Below are 20,865 nucleotides of genomic sequence, written 5' to 3'. Positions count from 1 at the left end.
TCCATCCCTGTTTGGGGAATTAAGATCCCACATGCTGCATGGTGAGGCCAAAAAAAAAAAGAATTTACTGTAGGCATTTGATTCTTTCATAATAGCTGCATAATCTCCTATCTCCTGTGTTACAAGGCTGTGGCCACGAGCAAACACACACAAGGTGATCCGTGTGGATGCTTAATCTAAACTGATGTGGAGGCATTTTGCTTTGTGATGTAGCACATAGTACATATCTGTTAATAATTGCCTATTTACATGGTTTCGCCCGAAGAACATGCATAATTTATCTTTTTTGAGTTTTTATATTGATTGAATCAGTCATGTTTATCTTAAAAATCTCTCCCAGAAATGGTCTTGCCAAAAATTGCCCAGAGGGATCTTGAACGTCACCTGCTTCATCAGACAAGTCTGAATTTCCTGTAACCTGGAGAGATTTCCCCGCGGGTGCTCAGAGAGCCAGGGGGGACAGACAACCCGGGAGGCCCAAAAGGCCGCAGACTAGACCTTTGTGGCGGGTTCTGAGAAGCAGGGGGTATTAGGCATTTCAGTTAGGTACAGCACGTTATGAAGAGTTAATCTGAAGAGAGAAATATTTTTCCTTTGGGACACTCTTCTATTAAGCCGTGTTAGCAATTCCTAGAGTTCGCTTCAAATAAAAAAATCTAGTTTATTTATATTCGGCCACTTGCCACGCTCATCCTTCAGCCTCTCAAGTCCGTAGCTGAATAAGGGGCAGCGAATGCAGTACCTAACAGGTAAGATCTCCCCCGCCTGCCCATTCTTTCCCGTCTAGAGCAGTACACCGGGACTCGGTGGTGTGGCCTGGGAAGCGGAGTCTAGACGCAAACTCCAGGCCCCGCCTACCCGACGGCGTCCGCAGCGCCGCTAGCGATCTCTACCCGCCAGAGGTCGCAGGCTCAACGAGCAGGTATCTCAGTTAGCGAATGACTAATCCAGTCGGCGAGAACTAATCCAGTTCTCACGAGAGAAAGCGCGAAGCCTGCCGGGACGGACGCGCGGCCTTCCGTAAGTTGGACCAAAATGGCAGCCTTGGAGGAAGGCTTCACGTTGACTGCGGTACCGCTGGGTTCCGGGCCTGACGGACCACTTGGAGTGGAGCAGAGCGACAAAACAGACCAGTTTCTAGTGACGGACAGCGGCAGGACCGTCATCCTCTATAAGGTGAGAGCAATAGGATCGGAGCGCCGCCGCTGCTGTCTCGCCCCTTTCTGAGTTCGGAGCCGGAACCTCAGGTTTCTCACAGCTTTGGAAAGAAGTCTTGCAGCGGGCTTAGCGGAGAGCCGTTGTGGCCTTTTTGGGACGCTGAATGAGGTCTAGAATCTGACTCGGTTGTTTTCCCGGAGAGGCATATTTCCGAGTTGCAGGCGGCAGAGCGTCTAAGTGCACGTGGGCTAGATTCGGAAAGGAAAGGAAAGGAAACCTGTGCTTTCGCTTCATATCTCCCGGAGATATCCTTGCTAAGATCCCCTTCTGGGGTCTCTGTCACCCCAGCTGCCCGCAGAAGGGTTAAACGGAGATTGGTTGGGTGGGAGAAGGTGTCACTGCCAGAACAGTGCTTTAGCCTTGTGTCCCTACGCTTCTTACTCATTAGGAGGGAAAGTTTTGTCGGTGTTTTGTTTTGGCTTTTTGCTTTCTTGGCAGCTTAGTAGGCATCTTGATTCCGAGTGACCTGTTTCCAGCTATGGTTCACCCTGTGAATCCTGGATTTGCGTCCCTTGAAGTCTACACACCCCGCCCCCCATTTAGCCTAAGGACTGCTTTAGCACATTTTCTAAACTTTGCTTTTAGTGGTTCCATAGAAAGTAATTCTTTCTATGTGAGCTGCTGAACAGTTTTCTGTGTCTTTTAGAAGTTGGGTATCTCAACATCGGTAATCATCAGGGAAATGAAAACCAAAACCACAATGAGCTATCACCTCACACCTGTCAGAATGGCTGTCATCAAAAAGAACACAAAAAATGTTGGTGAGGACATGGAGAAAAGAGAAGCCTTGTACCCTGTTGGTGGGAATGTAAAGTGGTGCAGTCACTATGGAAGACAGTATGGTGATTTCTCAAAAAACTAAAAATAAAGCAACCATGTGACCCAGCAGTTTCACTCCTGGGTATATATCCAAAAAAAACCCCAAAAAACAAAAACACTAATTCGAAAAGATACATGCACCCAGTGTTCATAGCAGCATTATTTATTATTATTTATTATCTTCCATTCCAAGATATGGAAGCAACCTAAGTGTGCATCAATAGATGAATGGATAAAGAGGTGGTGTATATCTATACAATGGAATACTACTCAGCCATTAAAAAAATAATGAAATTTTGCCGTTTGCAGCAACATGGAGGGCATTATGCTAAGTGAAGAGAGTCAGAGAAAGACGAATACTGTGATAGCACTTATGTATGGAATCTAAAAACTACAACAAACTAGTGATTATAACAAAAAGGAAGCAGACTCACAGATATAGAGAACTAGTGGTTACCAGTGGTGACAGGGAAGGGGGGAGGGGCAAAATAGGGATACGGGAGTAAGAGGTGTAAACAGTTATGTATAAAATAAGCTACAAGGAAAAAAAAAAGCTACAAGGATATATTGTACAACAGGGGGAATATAGCCAATATTTTATAATAACTATAAGTGGAGTATAGCCTTTAAAACTGAGTCACTAGATGGTACACCTGTAACTTATATAATATTGTGCAACAACTATACTTCAATTTAAAAAAAAGCTAGCTGTCTGCATTGAAGTTTGGGGAACAGGTTGCCAACAGTACACTATACTGTTTGCTTGTTTTGATGCTTCTGAAGACACCGTTGGTTTTTACCTGGCTGTCAAGTGGACTTTTTGCAGTTCCTGCATAGGAATAGAGTGGCTGATTAGAATTGGCATGATGCCAGCTATCCTTATTCTGTTTCTCATGCCCCTGTTCAAGGGCACAACTGCATCAGTTTTTTAAATATACTAATATTGTTCATTACCAAAGTGCCGATATTAATTTACTTTTTTTCACTTTAGGAACTTATATTTTCATTTTAACTACTCTTTTAAAGTTTTTTTTTAAATTGTAGTAAAGTACACATAACAAAATTTACTATCTTAATGACTATAAGTGTACAGTTCAGGGTATTGAGTACATATATTCACATTGTTGTGCAGTCATCACCACCATCCATCTCCAGAACTCTTTTCATCTGGTAAAACTGAAACTCTGTACTCATTAAATAATAACTCCCAATTTCCCCAACCCCAGGCAACCACCATTCTACTTTCTGTCTTAAGTGGAATCCACATAGTATTTGTCTTTTTGTGACTAGCTATTGTTTTAATTTAGGAGATTTGTTAAATGCTATCGTTTTAATGATTTCTTCTGAATGTAAATTTAATTGCTTTAATGTCTGAAACTGACTTTTTGAATATTGTATGTTCATTTCATTAGGTTTCTGATCAGAAACCCTTGGGGAGCTGGTCAGTGAAACAAGGTCAAATTATAACATGTCCAGCTGTGTGCAACTTTCAAACTGGAGAGTATATTGTTGTACATGATAATAAGGTGAGTTCTAAAACTTTTATATAATATATACAAAACAAATCAAATTTTGATTTATTAACTATTCATGTTGTATGTAAATGGAAATTGGAATGCTTTTTAACTTGTATGTTTTTATTTCAGGTCTTGAGAATATGGAATAATGAAGACGTAAACCTGGATAAAGTATTTAAAGCGACAGTAAGTCTTTGGATTTTCCAACACATTTATTTAGTTTATTGGTGAGATGGAATAATTTGTAATGTAGCAGTTATTTATCTTAAAGTGTCTGTGAACATGACATAAAGGTTATAACCAGTTTTTCATTCTAGCTATCCTACAGTATGTCTTGGTAAAATGTCTCAACTTATGAGTTAATATGTTATAAAATGTTAGATGATATGTTATATTCATATGAGGTTGAGGATTTAAATAATTCATGAATGATACATTATAGTTATTTCCATGAGTTTAAATGTTTGTGGTGTGTCCCTTGCAAGAGCAAATGAACTTCATTGTTCTCTTTCTTAAAATAGGTAGAACAGACCCTGCAAGTTTTATGCGTTATACATTTTAAAAGTGGCACATACTGCAGTGAAAAAGAACCATGACTAACTGTGCCTTTTCTCCTAATGACCTAAAGTATGTTAATTAACTTTGTCTTATAAAATGAAGATCTCTAACTAGGTTAATCTTGAAAGTTCTTTATGGCTCTAAATGTCTAACTCTAAATACAATTGGCATATTTTAGAATTGGTTCACAACAGAGCTGATTCACATGCAACCGCAGTTGTCACCCGGACCCTTGAAACCTCTAGCCAGCTACCTGTGCTGCCACCTGGCTCCAGTCATTTTGTTTACCCTGAAGTAACACGATCCTGAATTTTACACAATGGGTTTTTTTTGTTTTTTTTTTAATCCTACATATGGTGTTAACTTCTTTTCCTGAGCTTGCAGGCTATGTATACATACATACATACATACACACATACACACACACACAAACATAAATATATATGTGTGTGGCTCATGTATTTATATATGGCATCTTTCTTTTTCTAATACCAGAACCGCTTATAACTCTGCATTAGTGCCTTTGTTTGTACCTCTCCTCACCTCCAGTTTTGAGAGACCCAGGTTATAGCCTAACCTCCAGTATTTACAGTGGAAAGATAAACCAAAAATGAATAAAAGTGATTACATATGGGGGTGAGCAGGGGAGAGGATAGAGAATAGGATCAAAAGTTAGACTTCTGAATGTATTTTATGTTAGATTTAACTTTGGAACCATACATAATTATGAAACAAAATTGAGTAAAAAGGAAAGCAAATCAGTCCCTTAAAGATAAGCCTTCTCCGGGACTTCCCTGGTGGTGCAGTGGTTGGGAATCCGCCTGCCAATGCAGGGGACACGGGTTCGAGCCCTGGTCCGGGAAGATCCCACATGCCGTGGAGCAGCTAAGCCCGTGAGCCACAACTACTGAGCCTGTGCTCTAGAGCCCGTGCTCCGCAGCCGGAGAGGCCACCGCAATGAGAGGCCCGCGCACTGCAGCGAGGAGTATCCCCTGCTGGCTGCAGCTAGAGAGAGCCCGCGCTCGGCAATGAAGACCCAATACAGCCAAAAATAAACAAATAAGTTTATTAAAATAAAAAAAAAAAAGGATAAGCCTTCTGTAAATGTCCTGATTCTATTAGGTGGCAGTTCCTTTAGAATAAAAATTTAAATGTTTTTATGTTCTTCTAGTTGTCCGCTGAGGTATATAGGATACATTCAATACAGGGGACAGAACCCTTGGTGCTGTTCAAGGAAGGTGCCATTCGTGGTTTAGAGGCCTTGCTTGCAGAGCCCCAGCAGAAAATTGAAACTGTTATCTCTGATGAAGAAGTGATTAAGTAAGTTCTAATACTTGTAATTTTTACCAAAAAGAAAATGCACTCTGTGTTTTTTATATTCTTTGCCTTGTTCAAAAGTATTTTGATTATAAACGTGATAAAAGTAAGCTGATTGAAAACCGTCTATAAGACAGTAGCCAAAATCACATCCCTCAAAAGCCTCTGGCGTGATAAGTGATTGAGGAAGCTGGGGCCAAATGAGTCCTGTCCTAATAACAGAACTGGATAGTCAGTTATTTGAAAATTAAGTGAGTAATCCCACAAGACCGGAATCTTCTGTCATATAGCCCTGACTGCCAAGGTCAGAACCCTTTCGCCTGAAGAAATGTGCAGCTTGTTAGTGGAATCAGGATAATGCTTTGAGACCTCTTCTTTCCCAGATTCTGAAATAAAACTTGGGAAATGACTCGCACAAATGATAGAAGGAAATCTCACAGTTTTACATCTATCCATTCCCTGTTCTTTCATCCCATTTCCTGTTTGGTTAACTTGCTGCCCCTCCCGGCCCACCTGATGTAAACTAAATCTTTAAAGGTCCAAGCAAAGACTTGTACGTAGTCACTCAACAATGTGGACAGTGACCCGTTATATCTTAGACCCAATGAATGCCTCTAAAGTGTGAGCAACTGTATTTGGAGGAAATCTTTACGCAAAAAGATATAGGTAGAGAATCTGGGTTCTAATCCCCACTTTGCCAGAAAATGGCTGTGCAGCCTTGGTTACAGGCCCCTTACCCTCCCTATGCCTCAGTTCCCGCTGTCACTTGAAGAAGGCAGGTGAGATGCTAATGTTTTCCTGAGAACACTAGGCCCCAAAATGACTCTGAAAAAAGGAGGGGTGGGTCAATTAAGTTTGGGGAACACCGCATCTTGTCTTACATGCCCTTGGTACTTTATAGTTCACGTTATTGTCTTTAAAGTTCTGGGAAGCTCAGCAACTTGCATTTAATCCAGAGATGCATTTGACAGAGGAATGCCTTCTAGGTCCCCGTGGTAGCTATTTTGAAACACTGAATCAAGTGTTCTCTGCTACCTCTCTGGCTCTAAAAAATATTTAATAAAAGATAATCTCTTACATTTAGATTGATGGTGTGTTTCAACTGGTGATTTTGCATTTTATAATTTTTCTTTTTCTTTTTTTAGGTGGACAAAGTTTTTTATGGTATTTAGGCATCCTGTGCTGATTTTTATTACTGAAAAAGTAAGCGATATCTTTAATTCCTGGCCCATTTTGTGACATTTCAGAGTCATCTGTATGATTTTTAAAACTAAAATTGGACTTTGGTATTTCTTTCAGAAAATTTTAATATATTTTTAAAATACTGAAAAATCTATTAGTTATAATTATTTCTATGCCTGAATTAAATATATTTTATAACTTTTTAAATTTAATTGGACAAGAGGTTTTTAAGCACTCATTAAAGTAATTACAGTGGGGCAGCAGCTGGTCTCAACATTTAAATATAGTTGGTGGAAATGGGAATATTTTTAAAATAAAATAACTTTTTTTTTTCCAGCATGGAAATTACTTTGCTTATGTACAAAAGTTTAACTCACGTATCCTAAGCAAATACACACTTTTACTTGGACAAGAAGAAAAATCGGTTACACAGAGTTTTAGTACATCTGTGCATCGGAAATTCATCTCTCTGATGTCATTAAGTAAGTACTTTTTTAAAACTTTCAGAGTTTATAAATAAAGGGGTATTACAGGATAGTGTTTTAAGTTCGAGTCTTCAGTTTTTACAGTTTTCTGTTGTAGTATTTCCCTTTCCATGCTTCCTTACAAGCATTTATACCTTCACTTTTTGCATTTTGCCATGCCTAGTCACGCAATAGGTCAGTAATTCTCTGCAGGTAAATTTTATGTCTTAAAATTTTATCATAAGCAATAAATAATATACCAATAAAAAAGGAAAAATCACTCTTTATTATGATAAGTCCAGTTTTTTTGATATTGTAATTAGTGAACCATGAAATACCTAAGGTTGGTACTGCATGGCCTCCCCATTCCACTTTTCCAACCTATAGTGTGCCATTCCTTTGAGCAGTGACAGAGACAGGTGAGTAAAAGTACACTAACAAAGCAGTCTTGGACTCTAGCCACCATTTTACAGATTATTTTTTAATGCCTTGGAGTTTACCTCTACCTAATGCTCTGAGGTTTAATCCCAGTCTTATGCATCTAGGGGGAAAAAATGCCTTTGTGGTCTTCTCTCCCCCCAGCTCTTTATGGCTTCTTTTGAAGTTGTTTTGGGAAGGTTAAGGAGGAAACAGAGCAGTATTTAGGAAATATTTTCATGTTATCACAGTTTAAAATCTTTGTGAAGTTTTTCAATGTGCAAACGTTTGCAGTGGCTGTTAAGAAAAAGGCTCCCTTCGTTTATCATGTCTAGAGTGTCATTGGAATCCGCTTAATACCTTTGCTTAAGAGGGACTGGTTTTCTTAAAGTTTAACCTATAGGACATATTAATTGTTACACAGAAGTTTGTGAGTTATGTTTTAGCTTTTGAACATTGAAGTAAGGGAATCTGAACCAAAGGGTCATAAAATCTTCATGTAACATAGCTAGAACCACATGAAATTGCCAAAAATACAATTGACCTACAAAACCCAGCAATTTAATAAGGTTTTAGGGTGCTGGAGTAACAAGAAATGTAATATTTAGACCAGAATGCTAATTAATTTCTAATAAGAGATACAGGCTTTTACTGATTGAATTGTCTGTATTCCTGGCAGTCCCCTCATATTTTAAGTTATTACAGATACTTAAAATTTTTATTTCATGGTTATCATGACATTTCTTACTGAAATTTTTATTACTATTTCTCCTCCATCAACTTTAGGTTTGTAGTATATTCTTTATGGGAAAGCATAGAGTGATGTGATTATTACATTTGTTTATTTTTCTGGTTGGATTCTCTGTCAAATTGGTAAAATCTTATTAACAACTTAGTACATTTAATTATAACAGATATAGAACTATCATTTATCCAATAAGGAACAATAAATACTTGTTTCCAACAGGCTCTGATGGATGTGTATATGAAACCTTGATACCAATACATCCAAGTGACCCAGAAAAAAATCAGAGGGTAGTTCGATCACTGTTGCTCAAGTCCGTGGTGTCTGGCAATGCTCGAAGTGGCGTTGCACTCACCATCCTGGATCAAGATCACGTAGCAGTCCTGGGACCACCACTATCAGCTTCTAAGGGTAACTAAAATCCAATCAGTTAAGCAGTCCTTTGGATTTTTTCCATCAAAGTGTACTTTTAAGTCTCCTCTTTCTTTTTCATTTATTTATTACCACCCTAATTCATTCTCTTTTTCACTGTAGCTTCCTAATTCTTGAATAGGTCTTTGATTTCATCTTGCCTTGATCAGTTTCTCTAAAACATTTCCTATATCACTCACTACCTTGCTTGTCACCAGTGTCTTAAATAAAAACTGCAAATATCTGTGCCAGCCTGTAGGCATTGGAAACATTGGTAAGACTTGCAGTAGAGGATTGAATTCATCCCTTGGTGACACTTTAGCAGAATATAAATTCATTAGTCTTGGACAGCTTGAAATTTGGGGACTACTAGTGTGCCTTTTTTTTTTTTTTTTTTTTTTGCAGTACACGGGCCTCTCACTGTTGTGGCCTCTCCCGTTGTGGAGCACAGGCTCCAGATGCGCAGGCTCAGCAGCCATGGCTCACGGGCCTAGCCGCTCCGCGGCATGTGGGATCTTCCCAGACCGGGGCACGAACCCGTGTCCCCTGCATCGGCAGGCGGACTCCCAACCACTGCGCCACCAGGGAAGCCCTAGTGTGCCTTTTGTCTCTGTGACTTCAGAGCAGGATTTTCATCATCACCTCACCTCCTCACCCCCAAACACCCCTCCACACAGACAATTGTAGTCTATCATGAAGGACACAGTTGTTCCTGGCCAGTGCAAGATTGGGGTCTCCCAGCCTACACTATAAAACTCCAAATCTATGGTTTAGCATTCAACTCTCGCCACAGTCTAGACCCTGTCCACGTTTTCCAGTCTCTTCTCCCAATTTCAAAGCAAGAACTCTCTGCTTTATTCAGGCCAGGCTCCCTATTGACTACAAACTTGATATGGCCATCCTTGTGTATTTTGTTTTGTTTCTTCTTTTTAAGATAGGAGCTACCACTTATGGCATACTGTCCTGTGCCAGGTGTTTTACTTGTATTATTTCATTATCTGTGTCATTTAATCCTCCAACAACCCTATGAGAGAAAGCCCAGTTATTATCACCCTTATTTTACAAATGAGAAACTGAGATGTTAGGTAACTAAGTAGTGGAACTAAGGTTCAACCCAAGCAGGTTGATTCTTACGCCATATATCTTACCGTTCTTAAGTCCTGGCTTTTAGCCACTTTACCAGGCTGTGCTTCTCCTCTCTCAACCCCCATCCTCCCTCTCTAGTTCCTGGTCTAACCCCCCAAAAACTCAGTAACCTCAGTAAAGTTTCCCATGTCTCTTTCCAGAGTTTTTTTAAATATATGCAAATACTACTACTTATTTTTCTTCCTCTTTTTACACAAATGGTAGCATACCTTATCCTCTGTTGTATACCTTAATTTATCCACTTACCTGAGATATCATAGAGAGCCTTCCATAGCAGCATCTGTATTGAATTTTTTTTCTTTTTAAAATTTTATTTATTTATTTATTTATTTTTGGCTGTGTTGGGTCTTCGTTGCTGCACGCGGGCTTTTTCTAGTTGCGGCGAGCGGGGGCTACTCTTCGTTGCGGTGCGTGGGCTTTTCACTGCAGTGGCTTCTCTCATTGTGGAGCACGGACTCCAGGCGTGTGGGCTTCAGTAGTTGCAGCACGTGGGCTCAGTAGTTGTGGCACACAAGCTTAGTTGCTCTGCGGCATGTGGGATCTTCCCAGACCAGGGATTGAACCCATGTCCACTGCATTGGCCGGCGGATTCTCAACCACTGCGCCACCAGGGAAGCCCGACTTTATTTTTTTAAGAGGAAAATATAGGCAGAACATTCCGACATAAATCACAGCAATAGTTTTTTGCATCTGTCTGCTAACACAAAGGAAATAAAAACAAAAATAAACAGTTGGGGCCTAATTAAATTTTAAAAGCTTTTGCACAGCAAAAGAAACGTCGACAAATCGAACAGACAACCTACTGAATGGGAGAAAATATTTGCAAATGATATGACTGATAAGGGATTAATATCCAACATATATAAACAGCTCATACAACTCAAAGTCAATGAAAAATGGGCAGAAGAACTGGATAGACATTTTTTTCAAAGAGGAAATGCAGATGGCCAACACACACATGAAGAGATGCTCAACATCGCTAATCATCAGGGGAATGCAAACCAAAACCACAATGAGGTATCACCTCACACCTGTCAGAGTGGCTGTCATCAAAAAGAACACAAATAATAGGTGTTGGTGAGGATGTGGAGAAAAGGGAAGCCTCGTACTCTGTTGGTGGGAATGTAAATTGGTGCAGCCACTGTGGAAAACAGTATGGAGGTTTCTCAAAAAACTAAAAGTAGAACTACCATATGACCCAGCAGTTTCACTCCTGGGTATATATCTGAAAAAACAAACTAATTCAGAAAGATACCTGGACCCCAATGTTCATAGCAGCATTATTTACAATTGCCAAGATAGGAAAGCATCCTAAGTGTCCATCAACAGATGAGTGGGTAAAGAAGTGGGGTGGGTGTGTAGATATGTATGTGTGTATATATATTTGTGTGTGTGTGTACATATATATATATATAAAATGGATTACTACTCAGCCATTAAAAAGAATGAAATTTTGCCATTGCAGCAACATGGATGAACTTGGAGGACATGCAAAGTGAAATAAGTCAGACAGAGAAAGACAAATACTGTGTGACATCACTTATATGTGGACTCTAAAAAGTACAACAAACTAGTGAATAGAACAAAAGAAGCAGACTCAAAGATACAGAGGACAAACTAGTTACCAGTGGGGAGAGGGAAGGGAGGAGGGGCAAGATAGGGGTAGTGGAGTAAGAGGTACAAACTATTACGTATAAAATAAGCTACAAGCGTATGTGTACAACATGGGGAATAAGGCAGTATTTTATAATAACTATAAATTGTGAATCACTATGTTGTACAACTGTAATTTACGTAATATTGTGCAGCAACTGTACTTCAATAGAAAATTCATTAATTTTTTTAAAAAATGCTTTATTTTTTTAGAGAAGTTTAAGGTTCACAGCAAAATTGAGGGGAAGGTACACAGATTCCCATATGCCCCCTGCCTGCCTATGTGTCCACTTGTCATGATAGCTCATATCTGTGAATTTCTGTCTTCATTACTCATTTTTGTTCCTAATAAAGCAAGACCTATGTGTTTAACTATGACTTCCCTCCTCCCTCCCTCCCTTCTCCTCACCCCCAGCACCATATATTTATATTTGGCTGACTTCTGAACTTGGGACTTTTTTTTTTTTTTTTTTTTTTAATTTTTTGGCCGCACCACGAGGCATGCGGGATCTTTAGTTTCCCGACCAGGGATCAGACCCGCACCCCCTGCAGTGGAAGCGCGGAGTCTTAACCACTGGACCTCCAGGGAAGTCCCAACTTCTGAATTTGTATGTCTTATTTTATAGAATGCCTCTCCATATGGAATACAAAATTTCAAACACTACAGACTTCAAAAGAGTTACCACAAGGGACCAGCGGTCAAGTAAGTTTTTGCACTTTGGGGTTTTTTTCAAATGTACTTATTTTTGTGTCTGACAAATAGACTGTAAGGGAAGAGACCTCTTCGGATCTAAATATTTTATCAGTTTTGATTAAAATAAATTAAGAAGTATTTTCTACCTGCGAGATTATATTTAATTTGGTTATTTTTATAGTTTCCTTATGTTTGTCACTTTCAAAAGACTAAATTATAAGCTAATTATAGATCAGGAGAGAACAGTTAGCTAGTTAACAAAACTTTTTAATCTCACTTTGGTTTTATCTTTTTACTTTTGTATTTTGAACTATACCCAAGGGCTGTTACTTTGCCTAATAAATTAGTCTTTTAGGTTATATGTTAAATGTTATCATGGAATTACGTAAGAATACTTAAAGAATTAAAATTTAAGGTGACCAGACTATAAACTTCCTGAGGCAAGGGACCTTGTCTTTTTTGTTCTCCATCATATCTTCAGTGCTTAACAAAGGTACTCAGTAAGTACTGGTTGTTTAGTGAATATAAGATATAAATAAATCAAGATATAGGATGTTGTTGATCATTGTACTTAGAGGATAAGGAGACTATGTTTCTTAGCATAGAATTCTAATTTATATTTAAACAAGTAATTTTCACAAGATTAGCCGTTCACAATTCCACTGCTCTAACAAACTTCACTTTTGATTTCCGTGTTCCTTTGAGCTTTTTATTCATATACCTGTCTCAGTTTTACAATTTTATAATTGAGATCATGAGATAGAAACTGTTCAATTCTGCTTTTTTCATTTCGTACATCAAAACAGTTTGCCTGTGTTACAATAGCCTTTGTGAGTATCACGTTAATAGATGTGTAATATTGACAATATTTATTTTAAACAATTCATTTATTTTAAATATATGTGTTGATCAAATTTTTATGAGTCAAAAGAAATTATCTTTAAATTATGCTTTATTCAGACATGGGCAAAAATAAGAGCTTTGTAAACCTACCTCAATTAATAAGTTGAACATATGAGATTATTCTGGAAAGTTGCTTAACTTCACCTTATCCTTTCCTGTTATATTAAGATTACTTCCACCACAAGTTATTGTTATAAGTTATATGGCTTTGTTGAATCAGATCTTAGAAGAGAAAAAGGATTGCTTACATTTTTGATAACTTTTTTGTAGCTCTGGTATCATGGGGAAAATTTGTTTATGCTACATGGAAAATTTCTAACTGTAATCCCATACAAGTGTGAGGTGTCATCATTAGCAGGTGCTCTTGGAAAACTCAAGCATAGTCAAGATCCAGGTAGGAACTTAAATGTTTTATTACTAAAAACCAATTTATAAACTTCTAGTTTGATATGTAGATTTTCACAGCTATCGGTTTGCATAACCTGTTCTTAATGTTGAAATTTGCCAGTGTTCATTCAGATTTTATTGGTCAGGAAGCTACCTTGGGAACAGTCCACATTGCAGATACTGCTGCAGGTTAAAGAGCTACGCTGCATTTTGAAAGCCAGTGTTCTGACTTTAGGGGCAACGGGAAAGTCCTGCAGACAAAATCAGAAATGCTTTTTCCCTCCTTGGTTTACCAGTGGCCTCATCTGTTGGGCACATAGCCTTTTAGGATATTATGATTTACTGATCTGAGGTTACTGGTAGAATGAAATGGACTTTAAAGCCGCTTTTGAATTGTGCGTGAGTGGTGGTTGTTTTATTGTTCTTTGTTTGATTGATTGGCTGGGTAAATACCAATAGGTCAAAAAATTCCAGTAATTGTGTGTTCTGTGTTTTCTTAGACATTCATGCCATGACTCATTTTGTAAACTGGGAAACATCACAGGGATATGAACTTGGATCTCAGAACTCAGAGCAGTCAAAGAGAATCGTAAGTTTGGTAGTTGAAATAGAAATGTTACTACAGATGTTAAAAAACAGAAAAGGCTGAATTATTTTAATAATTCATATTTGTACAACTCTTACAACTTGCTCTTAATGATGGGGTGATTTGAAGCTTGAACCCAGTAACCTGACAGCCCTTATCCGAAAGTGACACATGTCGTCTAGTAGTTTTTATGGGCATGTGTGTAAGACCCAGGTGTAAAAATGGACCAGTTTGCAATTAGTAATAATAGAGTATAGAGATTTTATTTATGAAAAAATGAAAACTTTAAAGATATTTAAGTTAAAAGTTGAAATAGACCCACTTTTCACTATAAGAAAACCAAACCCTAAAAAAGCTTGTGAATGGACTTCCCTGGTGGCGCAGTGGTTAAGAATCCCCACCTGCCAATGCAGGGGACACGGGTTCGAGTCCTGGTCTGGTTCCCACATGCCCCGGAGCAGCTAAGCCCCTGCGCCACAACTACTGAGCCTGTGCTCTAGAGCCCGCAAGCCACAGCTACTGAAGCCCACATTCCTAGAGCCCGTGCTCCGCAACAAGAGAAGCCACTGCAGTGAGAAGCCCGCGCACTGCAATGAAGAGTAGCCCCCACTCGCTACAACTAGAGAAAGCCCACACGCAGCAACGAAGACCCAATGCAGCCAAAAATAAATAAATTTAAAAAAAAAGTTTGTGATTAGAGCAAAAGTGTGCCAGTCTCTTTGGGACATTTTATATTCTTCTAAATGTCTATTGCATCTTTTGTGTTGTTTTGAGATCCTAATCAATTTACTGAATTCCAGTTAAGGAGAAGGAAAATTGAAGTGAGTGTACAGCCGGAGGTTCCACCATCCACACAACTCTTAGCAGCCGTACAGGTAAATTTTAAAATATTAGAAATACGAAAAATCAACTCATGGTTAAAAGAAATCCTATGTACTTTTTATTCTGTCTTCCTCTTGTGATCATTTTTAGAGCTATGGCTAACATTTGTATAGTATATTGAGGTTGCCAGAGTGATGCTTTGGCTTATTTGACTCTCACTAAGCATTTCGTGAGATCAGTGTGATGGTGGTGGCCTCATATCTCATTCACCTTTGCATTGAATGTTTGTAATTTAGCTTCTTAGAAATTTTGATTTCTAAATCCTTGAGTTTTTTTTTCTTCTTTGTATTTTGTCTTTGTCCAGTAAATTGTATATCAACTCCAGTTTCACAGGAATGCATGAATGCTGTTAGTGATTTAAGACAATGTTAAGCTAGGAACTTTTAAGTGCAGAGCGACATTTATTAATGTACCACACTGAACTCTTTACTTCTGCCCTTTCAGAAAGATTCAGAAAAACATATTGAAGTAGAACTACGTAAATTTTTGGCTGTTCAGCGGACCCCTGACTTTCATACTATTATTGGGGATGTAGTAATAGGACTTCTGGGAAGATATAAAGCAGAACCATCATTTTATCCTCGGAACTGTCTGATGCAGCTTATCCAAACACGTGTGCTTTCTTACAGGTAAATGTTTCTTTACAGGTAAATGTTTCTGTACACCAAACTTTATACACATAACTCTTTTGACCTTGTTTTTTACAGTTCTGATTTTTATACTCTGTAAAAGCCTTATGAATTATTTGCAATTGAGAGTTTCTTAATATATATAAATGATTCATGTTTTTGGTCTTAGCTTGTGCCCTGGCTTAATGGAGTTTGCCTTAGAAAAGACAGATGTGCAGATCCTACAGCTCTGCCTACAGCAGTTCCCTGACATCCCTGAGTCAGTCACCTGCGCTTGCTTAAAAATTTTCTTGAGGTAAGTTAGAAGCTGATGGTCCTTTACTTTCACTGCATTTTTAATCTATTGTTTTATTTTATTTCTTAAACTTTAAAGTCTTAGAAAATGAAAAATTTTCCAGTAAGTTCAGCTACTGATAAGAATTATTTCCTGCTTTCAATTAACATGATAGCATTGGTGATGACAGTCTTCAAGAAACAGATATCAATATGGAGTCAGTTTCTGACTATACTGCTACTATACAAGATGGGGAAATAGAAGAACAAACTGAAATTCTTCAAAATGGTTTCAATCCTGAAGAAGATAACTGTGAGAACTGTGCTCAGGAGTTGATTGAGAAGCCTCAGGCTGCAACAGAGGAGAGCACTTCATGCCCTGTTACAGGGAAAAGAGCAGCGCTACTGTATCCTTTGAAACCATTTCCCTTGTATTGTCTTTTTCCCAGGGATGTAGTCAAATGCCAAGCAAAAACTAAGGGGTAATTAGATAATTTAAGGTGGTTTTTTCCTTTTCTTTTTTTCAATTTTTTTCAGTTTCTGCTTGAAAATGGATTACATTCAATGCTGTGTTCAAACAACTTACTTAAACCTTATTTAAGAAGCTATACTAAGATAGAAGCTCTATCACTTCTAAAAATTAGTCTACTGAATAAACACCAATTATCTATAATAGCAAAATATTCCAGATGATCTCTAGTTACGAGGAGAATGTTCAGTGATAACACTCTTCTAGAAAAGTAGAACTTTTGTATAAATTTAGAAAAATGTTACTGGGGAAGGGAATTACTCATTATTTCAGTAGAAAAGTCTTTATTGGTTGAAATGAGATTTTCCTTTATTCCCAAGTAGAAATGCAATTCTTCATTCAGCATATAGCGAGACGTTTCTTCTGCCTCATTTGAAGGACATCCCAGCACAACACATCACTGTGAGTGTTCTTACGAATCCTACAGGATTTTATTTCTGCGTTAAGTGTTGCTCCTTAACTCTACCCAGCTTCTAGGGCATTCGAAAGGTTATAAAGTTCTTTCATCTGAGTAAGAGATTTCCCAGCCCTCAAGGTGAAAAATCGTGCCTGGGAGACTAGAGTGACCTGGAGGAGGCAGAGCTTGACGTGTTCCTGGTGTCAAACCCGAAGGCCGGGTTCATCCATCTAACTTAGAAACGAGTAGGAACTAAAAAGAATTGCCCAGAGAAGGATTCTCTCTTCTCTACTTACTATTTACAAACAAAATAAGCTCCTCACCCGCTTCTCCCAAACCAAATGAACTCTTCTTTGATGGCAGGGAGTGCATTTGATTCATGTGTCCCCTGATGTCTAGCATATTTGTCTGATGTACAGTTAAATTCAGTAGCCTCTTAAAATTCTTTCCAGTCTCTTTGTTAGCTTTACAAAGAGAAAATATTCCTATCAAAGTGATTGTTCTTTTTCCCCCCCAACACCTAGCTATTTCTCCAGTATTTGTATTTCCTTTATCTGAAGTGTAGTGAAAATGCTACTATGACTCTTCCTGGAATACACCCTCCAACCCTGAACCAGGTGAGGTAATCTTTTTATTTTGATCTGATGCTGGGAAAAATATGTTAAACAAAAAAAAGGTTTTTTATATATATATATATATATATATATATATATATATAGTATCAGAATCTGGAATCCAGGAACTGATTTCTCCCTGTCTCGTGGTTCCTACAACCCTCCTCCCTCACCAGGTACACAAACCACTGGAGTGGATCACTCAATTTGGTAGATGGATTTTTTAGAGCCATAATTCTATACTAAGAAACTTAAATTCATCTTAAATTCCTGATTCTTTATTGTGACCCTTTTCAAGAATTTCCTCAGCTTCATTGGGGGAGAGTGATAATAAGTGTCCTCCTAATAACCTAATAATCCCAAGTCCCTCTTAGAGATAACCAATACTAAGAGTTGCATTTATGTCCAGAAATTTGCTTTCTGTACCTTAACTTATCTTTCTCTTGTCTTTCTCATGCAAATTAGATCACGTGCATGCTATTCTGCAGCTTGTTTTTTTTCACTCATTGCTACATTTTACACATTTTCTGAATCAGGCTATATACATCTGCAACATTCTTTTTAACCACTGCATACTATTTGATTTTATAGAAAATCTTAATTTGTTAGTCCCCTATTGATTGGCATTTAAGTTGCTTACAGTTTTTTGCTATTGTAAACAAACTTTCAGTGAGCATCTTTATAGAAATATTCTTGCATATTATGAGAGAACACCTCTTGGGTAAATTCCCATTAGTGAAATTACTGGATAAAGGGTGCATGCATTTTTAGTTTCAAAAATGCCAGGCTACCTTTCCAAAGGGTTGTGACAAGAGATACTATGGCCACCAAGATCTGAGACCTTACTCTCTGCTAGTCAAGTAGGTAACAAGTAAGTGTTTTAATTTGCATTTCTTTGATAATAAGAAAGGTGGACCATCATTTCTTGCCAATTTATATTCCTTTTTGTGTACTGCCTAATCAGGTTCTTTGTCCAATTTTTCTATTGGCACTTCCTGTCTTTATCATTTTGCCTTATAAATTATTCTTCGTATATTAAGAGAAATTAGTCTGTTTCTATGAAGTGTATTACAAATACTTTTTTTCCTATCACTCTTTTTTACTTGCTTTAGTGTAATTTTTGCCATAGATGGGTTTTTAATTTTCATGCTGTCAAAATTGTTAGGCTTTTCCTTTACTGCTTCTTTTTGGGTACGCCATGCTTAAGGCCCTTCCCACTCTAAGAGTGTAAAAATAGCCACCCTGTCTTCCCCTAGTACATTTCTTTTCCTTTTCTTTGTTTAATTCTTTGATACATATAAAGTTTATTTTGGTGTAGAGAGTTACACAGGTATCAGCTTTCCCCCCTCCCTGCAAATGGATAGTTGGTTTCCTTAATGCTTTTTCATGACACTGATATTTGCATGTTAACAACACCATTTGAAGGTGTACACTACATAGGATACTTTAATAAATGTATAGTAATAATTTTATTTTAGTTCTTGGTACCTTATCTATAATACACGACACCTTATTCTTGGGTCATAGTGTATATTTCAGAATAGGAGATGAGTGGGTTATTTGTTTTGTAGCTGTGAGTAGTTATCAAGAATTTTTTAAAATAAAAAGTGCTAGCTCTCCCTTGGATTAAATATCACTGTGGCTTTCTTTTTACTGATTAATCTGATGGAAAAGATCCAATTATGCTTGTTAAATGACAAGTAGAAAAGCAGAAAAGAGGCTTTTTAGATTGCTTAGAAATTCCTTCATCTCTAAAATGTTCAGACTTCTGTAAAGAAGACTTATTTTTTCTTATAACTGTTTGATACTATTATGGACTTTGTAAAATGAATTAACCTAAAATTAAATTTAAAATCTTAACTCCTTTTCCTGTTTATCTTCAGATTATGGATTGGATATGTCTACTTCTAGATGCTAATTTTACTGTTGTGGTAATGATACCAGAAGCAAAAAGGCTACTGTTAAGTCTTTACAAGTTTGTGAAATCCCAGGTATGTAATTATTTGATTATACTGAATTCTGTTTGTAACCAAGAAGCACCAAAATTATAATTTATTAAAATTTTTCTTGGAATAGCCCTAAGTAATTGTGGAGGATTTATCCATATGTACAAAATATGGTAAAAGTTATTTTGGAACTTTTTTCTTTAGATAAGCATTTGTTCTGAGCTCAACAAGATTGAAGTAAGTTTTCGTGAGCTACAGAAATTAAATCAAGAAAAGACTAATAGAGAATTATATTCAATTGAAGTGCTGGAACTCTTCTGATATTACCAGTTCTCCTTCATAGACGTTTTATGAAGCTCTTTTATGTGGATTCTTCCTACTCAACCAGGCAAGAGATGTGTTTTGTTTGTGACTGTCTCTTCGGTGACAAGAGAAATGTCTGAGCAAGTACCTAGACCATCACTTATTGATTCTCCTAGGTCAGACTGCAGGTTTCACGTGAAGCTATTCTAGCTTATGGACACTGGTGGGGAGAGATTCTGCAACTTTTAAAAATATGTAACGGAGGTGTTTTTAAGTAAACTTATTTGTGTATTGATACAAGTTGAATTTCTTACCATCCATTTGAATAGTTCTTCTTTTAATAAAAAACTACCATTGAAGAAACAGTGATTCTAGGAAAAACATGGTTTTATCACAGTCGGAAGCTGTCCCAGCTCATCTGTGTTCATGGGGGACAGAAGAGGGCATTTCCACAGGCAGGGTGGGAAGGGGCCTTGTACACACCTGTGCTTATCTCCTGCCATCGTCTCCCGTTCTTTACCTCCTTGCACTACCTTCTTACATTCCCAGGGCTTGAACATTATCCCTCAGATTACCTCTGTGATTAGGATGTTAATTTCAGTTACAGAAATATATTTCTAGATAGTAAAAAAAAAAAAGTCTCTTTTGACCATAGAATTTCCTGTTTTAACTCGGGTTTAGAACAAACGAAAGGCTTTATGTAGAAGAAATGGATGCTTTTGTTTCTTAAAAATAAACTCAAATTTATTTTTGTTAAAAGTGAAATCACTTTTTCAGGTGATGAACTAAGTTTCCCAAGAGTAACTTGAAACATTTATGAGCTGTGAAAGTCTCTGATGAATAAATCATTTTGAAACCTCTTTTAACCTGAAAGGTCACTATATATATATATTTTAAATTCCAGTAAATTCTAGCGCATAATATAAGTTCAAGTGTGGTTCTAGAGCCCATGTTATACAGAATCCTGATGGCTCAACTTAATTTGCGTTAGGGAAAGGCTTCATTTAGGTCAGGCACTCTGTAAACTTTAGTTACAACTGTTGCAGTTAACAAACAGGTTCTCCCTTGTCATTCTTTTTTTTTTTTTTTTTTAATTGAAGTATAGTTGATTTACAATGTTGTGTTAATTCCTTAGTCATTCTTAATCTCTCTTTAATCTGAGAGAAAAGAAATACCAAAGATAGCAGCATATATTAACAGTTATGCTCACTTTAAGTGGGACCTTTTGCTCAGACAATTTAAGCTAAGTGATACAGTACTTCTCAGCAGAAATGA

General features: G+C 37.6%; 1 protein-coding gene across 5 annotated transcripts in view; it reads left to right on the top strand.

Annotated features, from left to right (window-relative positions):
• Positions 1–717: 717 nt before the first annotated feature.
• The window catches only part of NOL11 (nucleolar protein 11), a 37,766-nt gene continuing 17,618 nt past the window's right edge, over positions 718–20,865 (top strand). For 2 of the 5 annotated variants that reach the window (XR_016389020.1, XM_089901450.1), the window contains exons 1-17: positions 722–1,176; positions 3,450–3,563; positions 3,684–3,740; positions 5,284–5,432; positions 6,575–6,632; positions 6,949–7,093; positions 8,460–8,648; positions 12,074–12,150; positions 13,315–13,438; positions 13,932–14,020; positions 14,818–14,892; positions 15,344–15,528; positions 15,698–15,823; positions 15,978–16,208; positions 16,654–16,732; positions 17,252–17,344; positions 19,225–19,332. Coding sequence is in view for 4 of the 5 variants with exons in the window: in XM_089901450.1 (XP_089757576.1) it covers positions 1,036–1,176; positions 3,450–3,563; positions 3,684–3,740; positions 5,284–5,432; positions 6,575–6,632; positions 6,949–7,093; positions 8,460–8,648; positions 12,074–12,150; positions 13,315–13,438; positions 13,932–14,020; positions 14,818–14,892; positions 15,344–15,528; positions 15,698–15,823; positions 15,978–16,208; positions 16,654–16,732; positions 17,252–17,344; positions 19,225–19,332 (2,040 nt within the window). In the remaining variant the exon portion in view is untranslated. Of the gene's footprint in view, positions 1,177–3,449; positions 3,564–3,683; positions 3,741–5,283; positions 5,433–6,574; positions 6,633–6,948; positions 7,094–8,459; positions 8,649–12,073; positions 12,151–13,314; positions 13,439–13,931; positions 14,021–14,817; positions 14,893–15,343; positions 15,529–15,697; positions 15,824–15,977; positions 16,209–16,653; positions 16,733–17,251; positions 17,345–19,224; positions 19,333–19,491; positions 19,990–20,865 lie in introns of those variants that run through there. The other 3 variants (XM_022589204.3, XM_089901449.1, XM_022589205.3) reach the window with 3 other exon arrangements.

Source organism: Delphinapterus leucas, chromosome 19, assembly GCF_059928025.1.
Source record: "Delphinapterus leucas isolate spDelLeu-1000000601 "Yukka" chromosome 19, BTC_Dleu_Yukka2, whole genome shotgun sequence".
Lineage (NCBI taxonomy): Eukaryota > Metazoa > Chordata > Mammalia > Artiodactyla > Monodontidae > Delphinapterus > Delphinapterus leucas.
The sequence above is the reverse complement of the archived record's forward strand: the minus strand, read 5'-3'. Positions and strand labels throughout refer to the sequence as shown.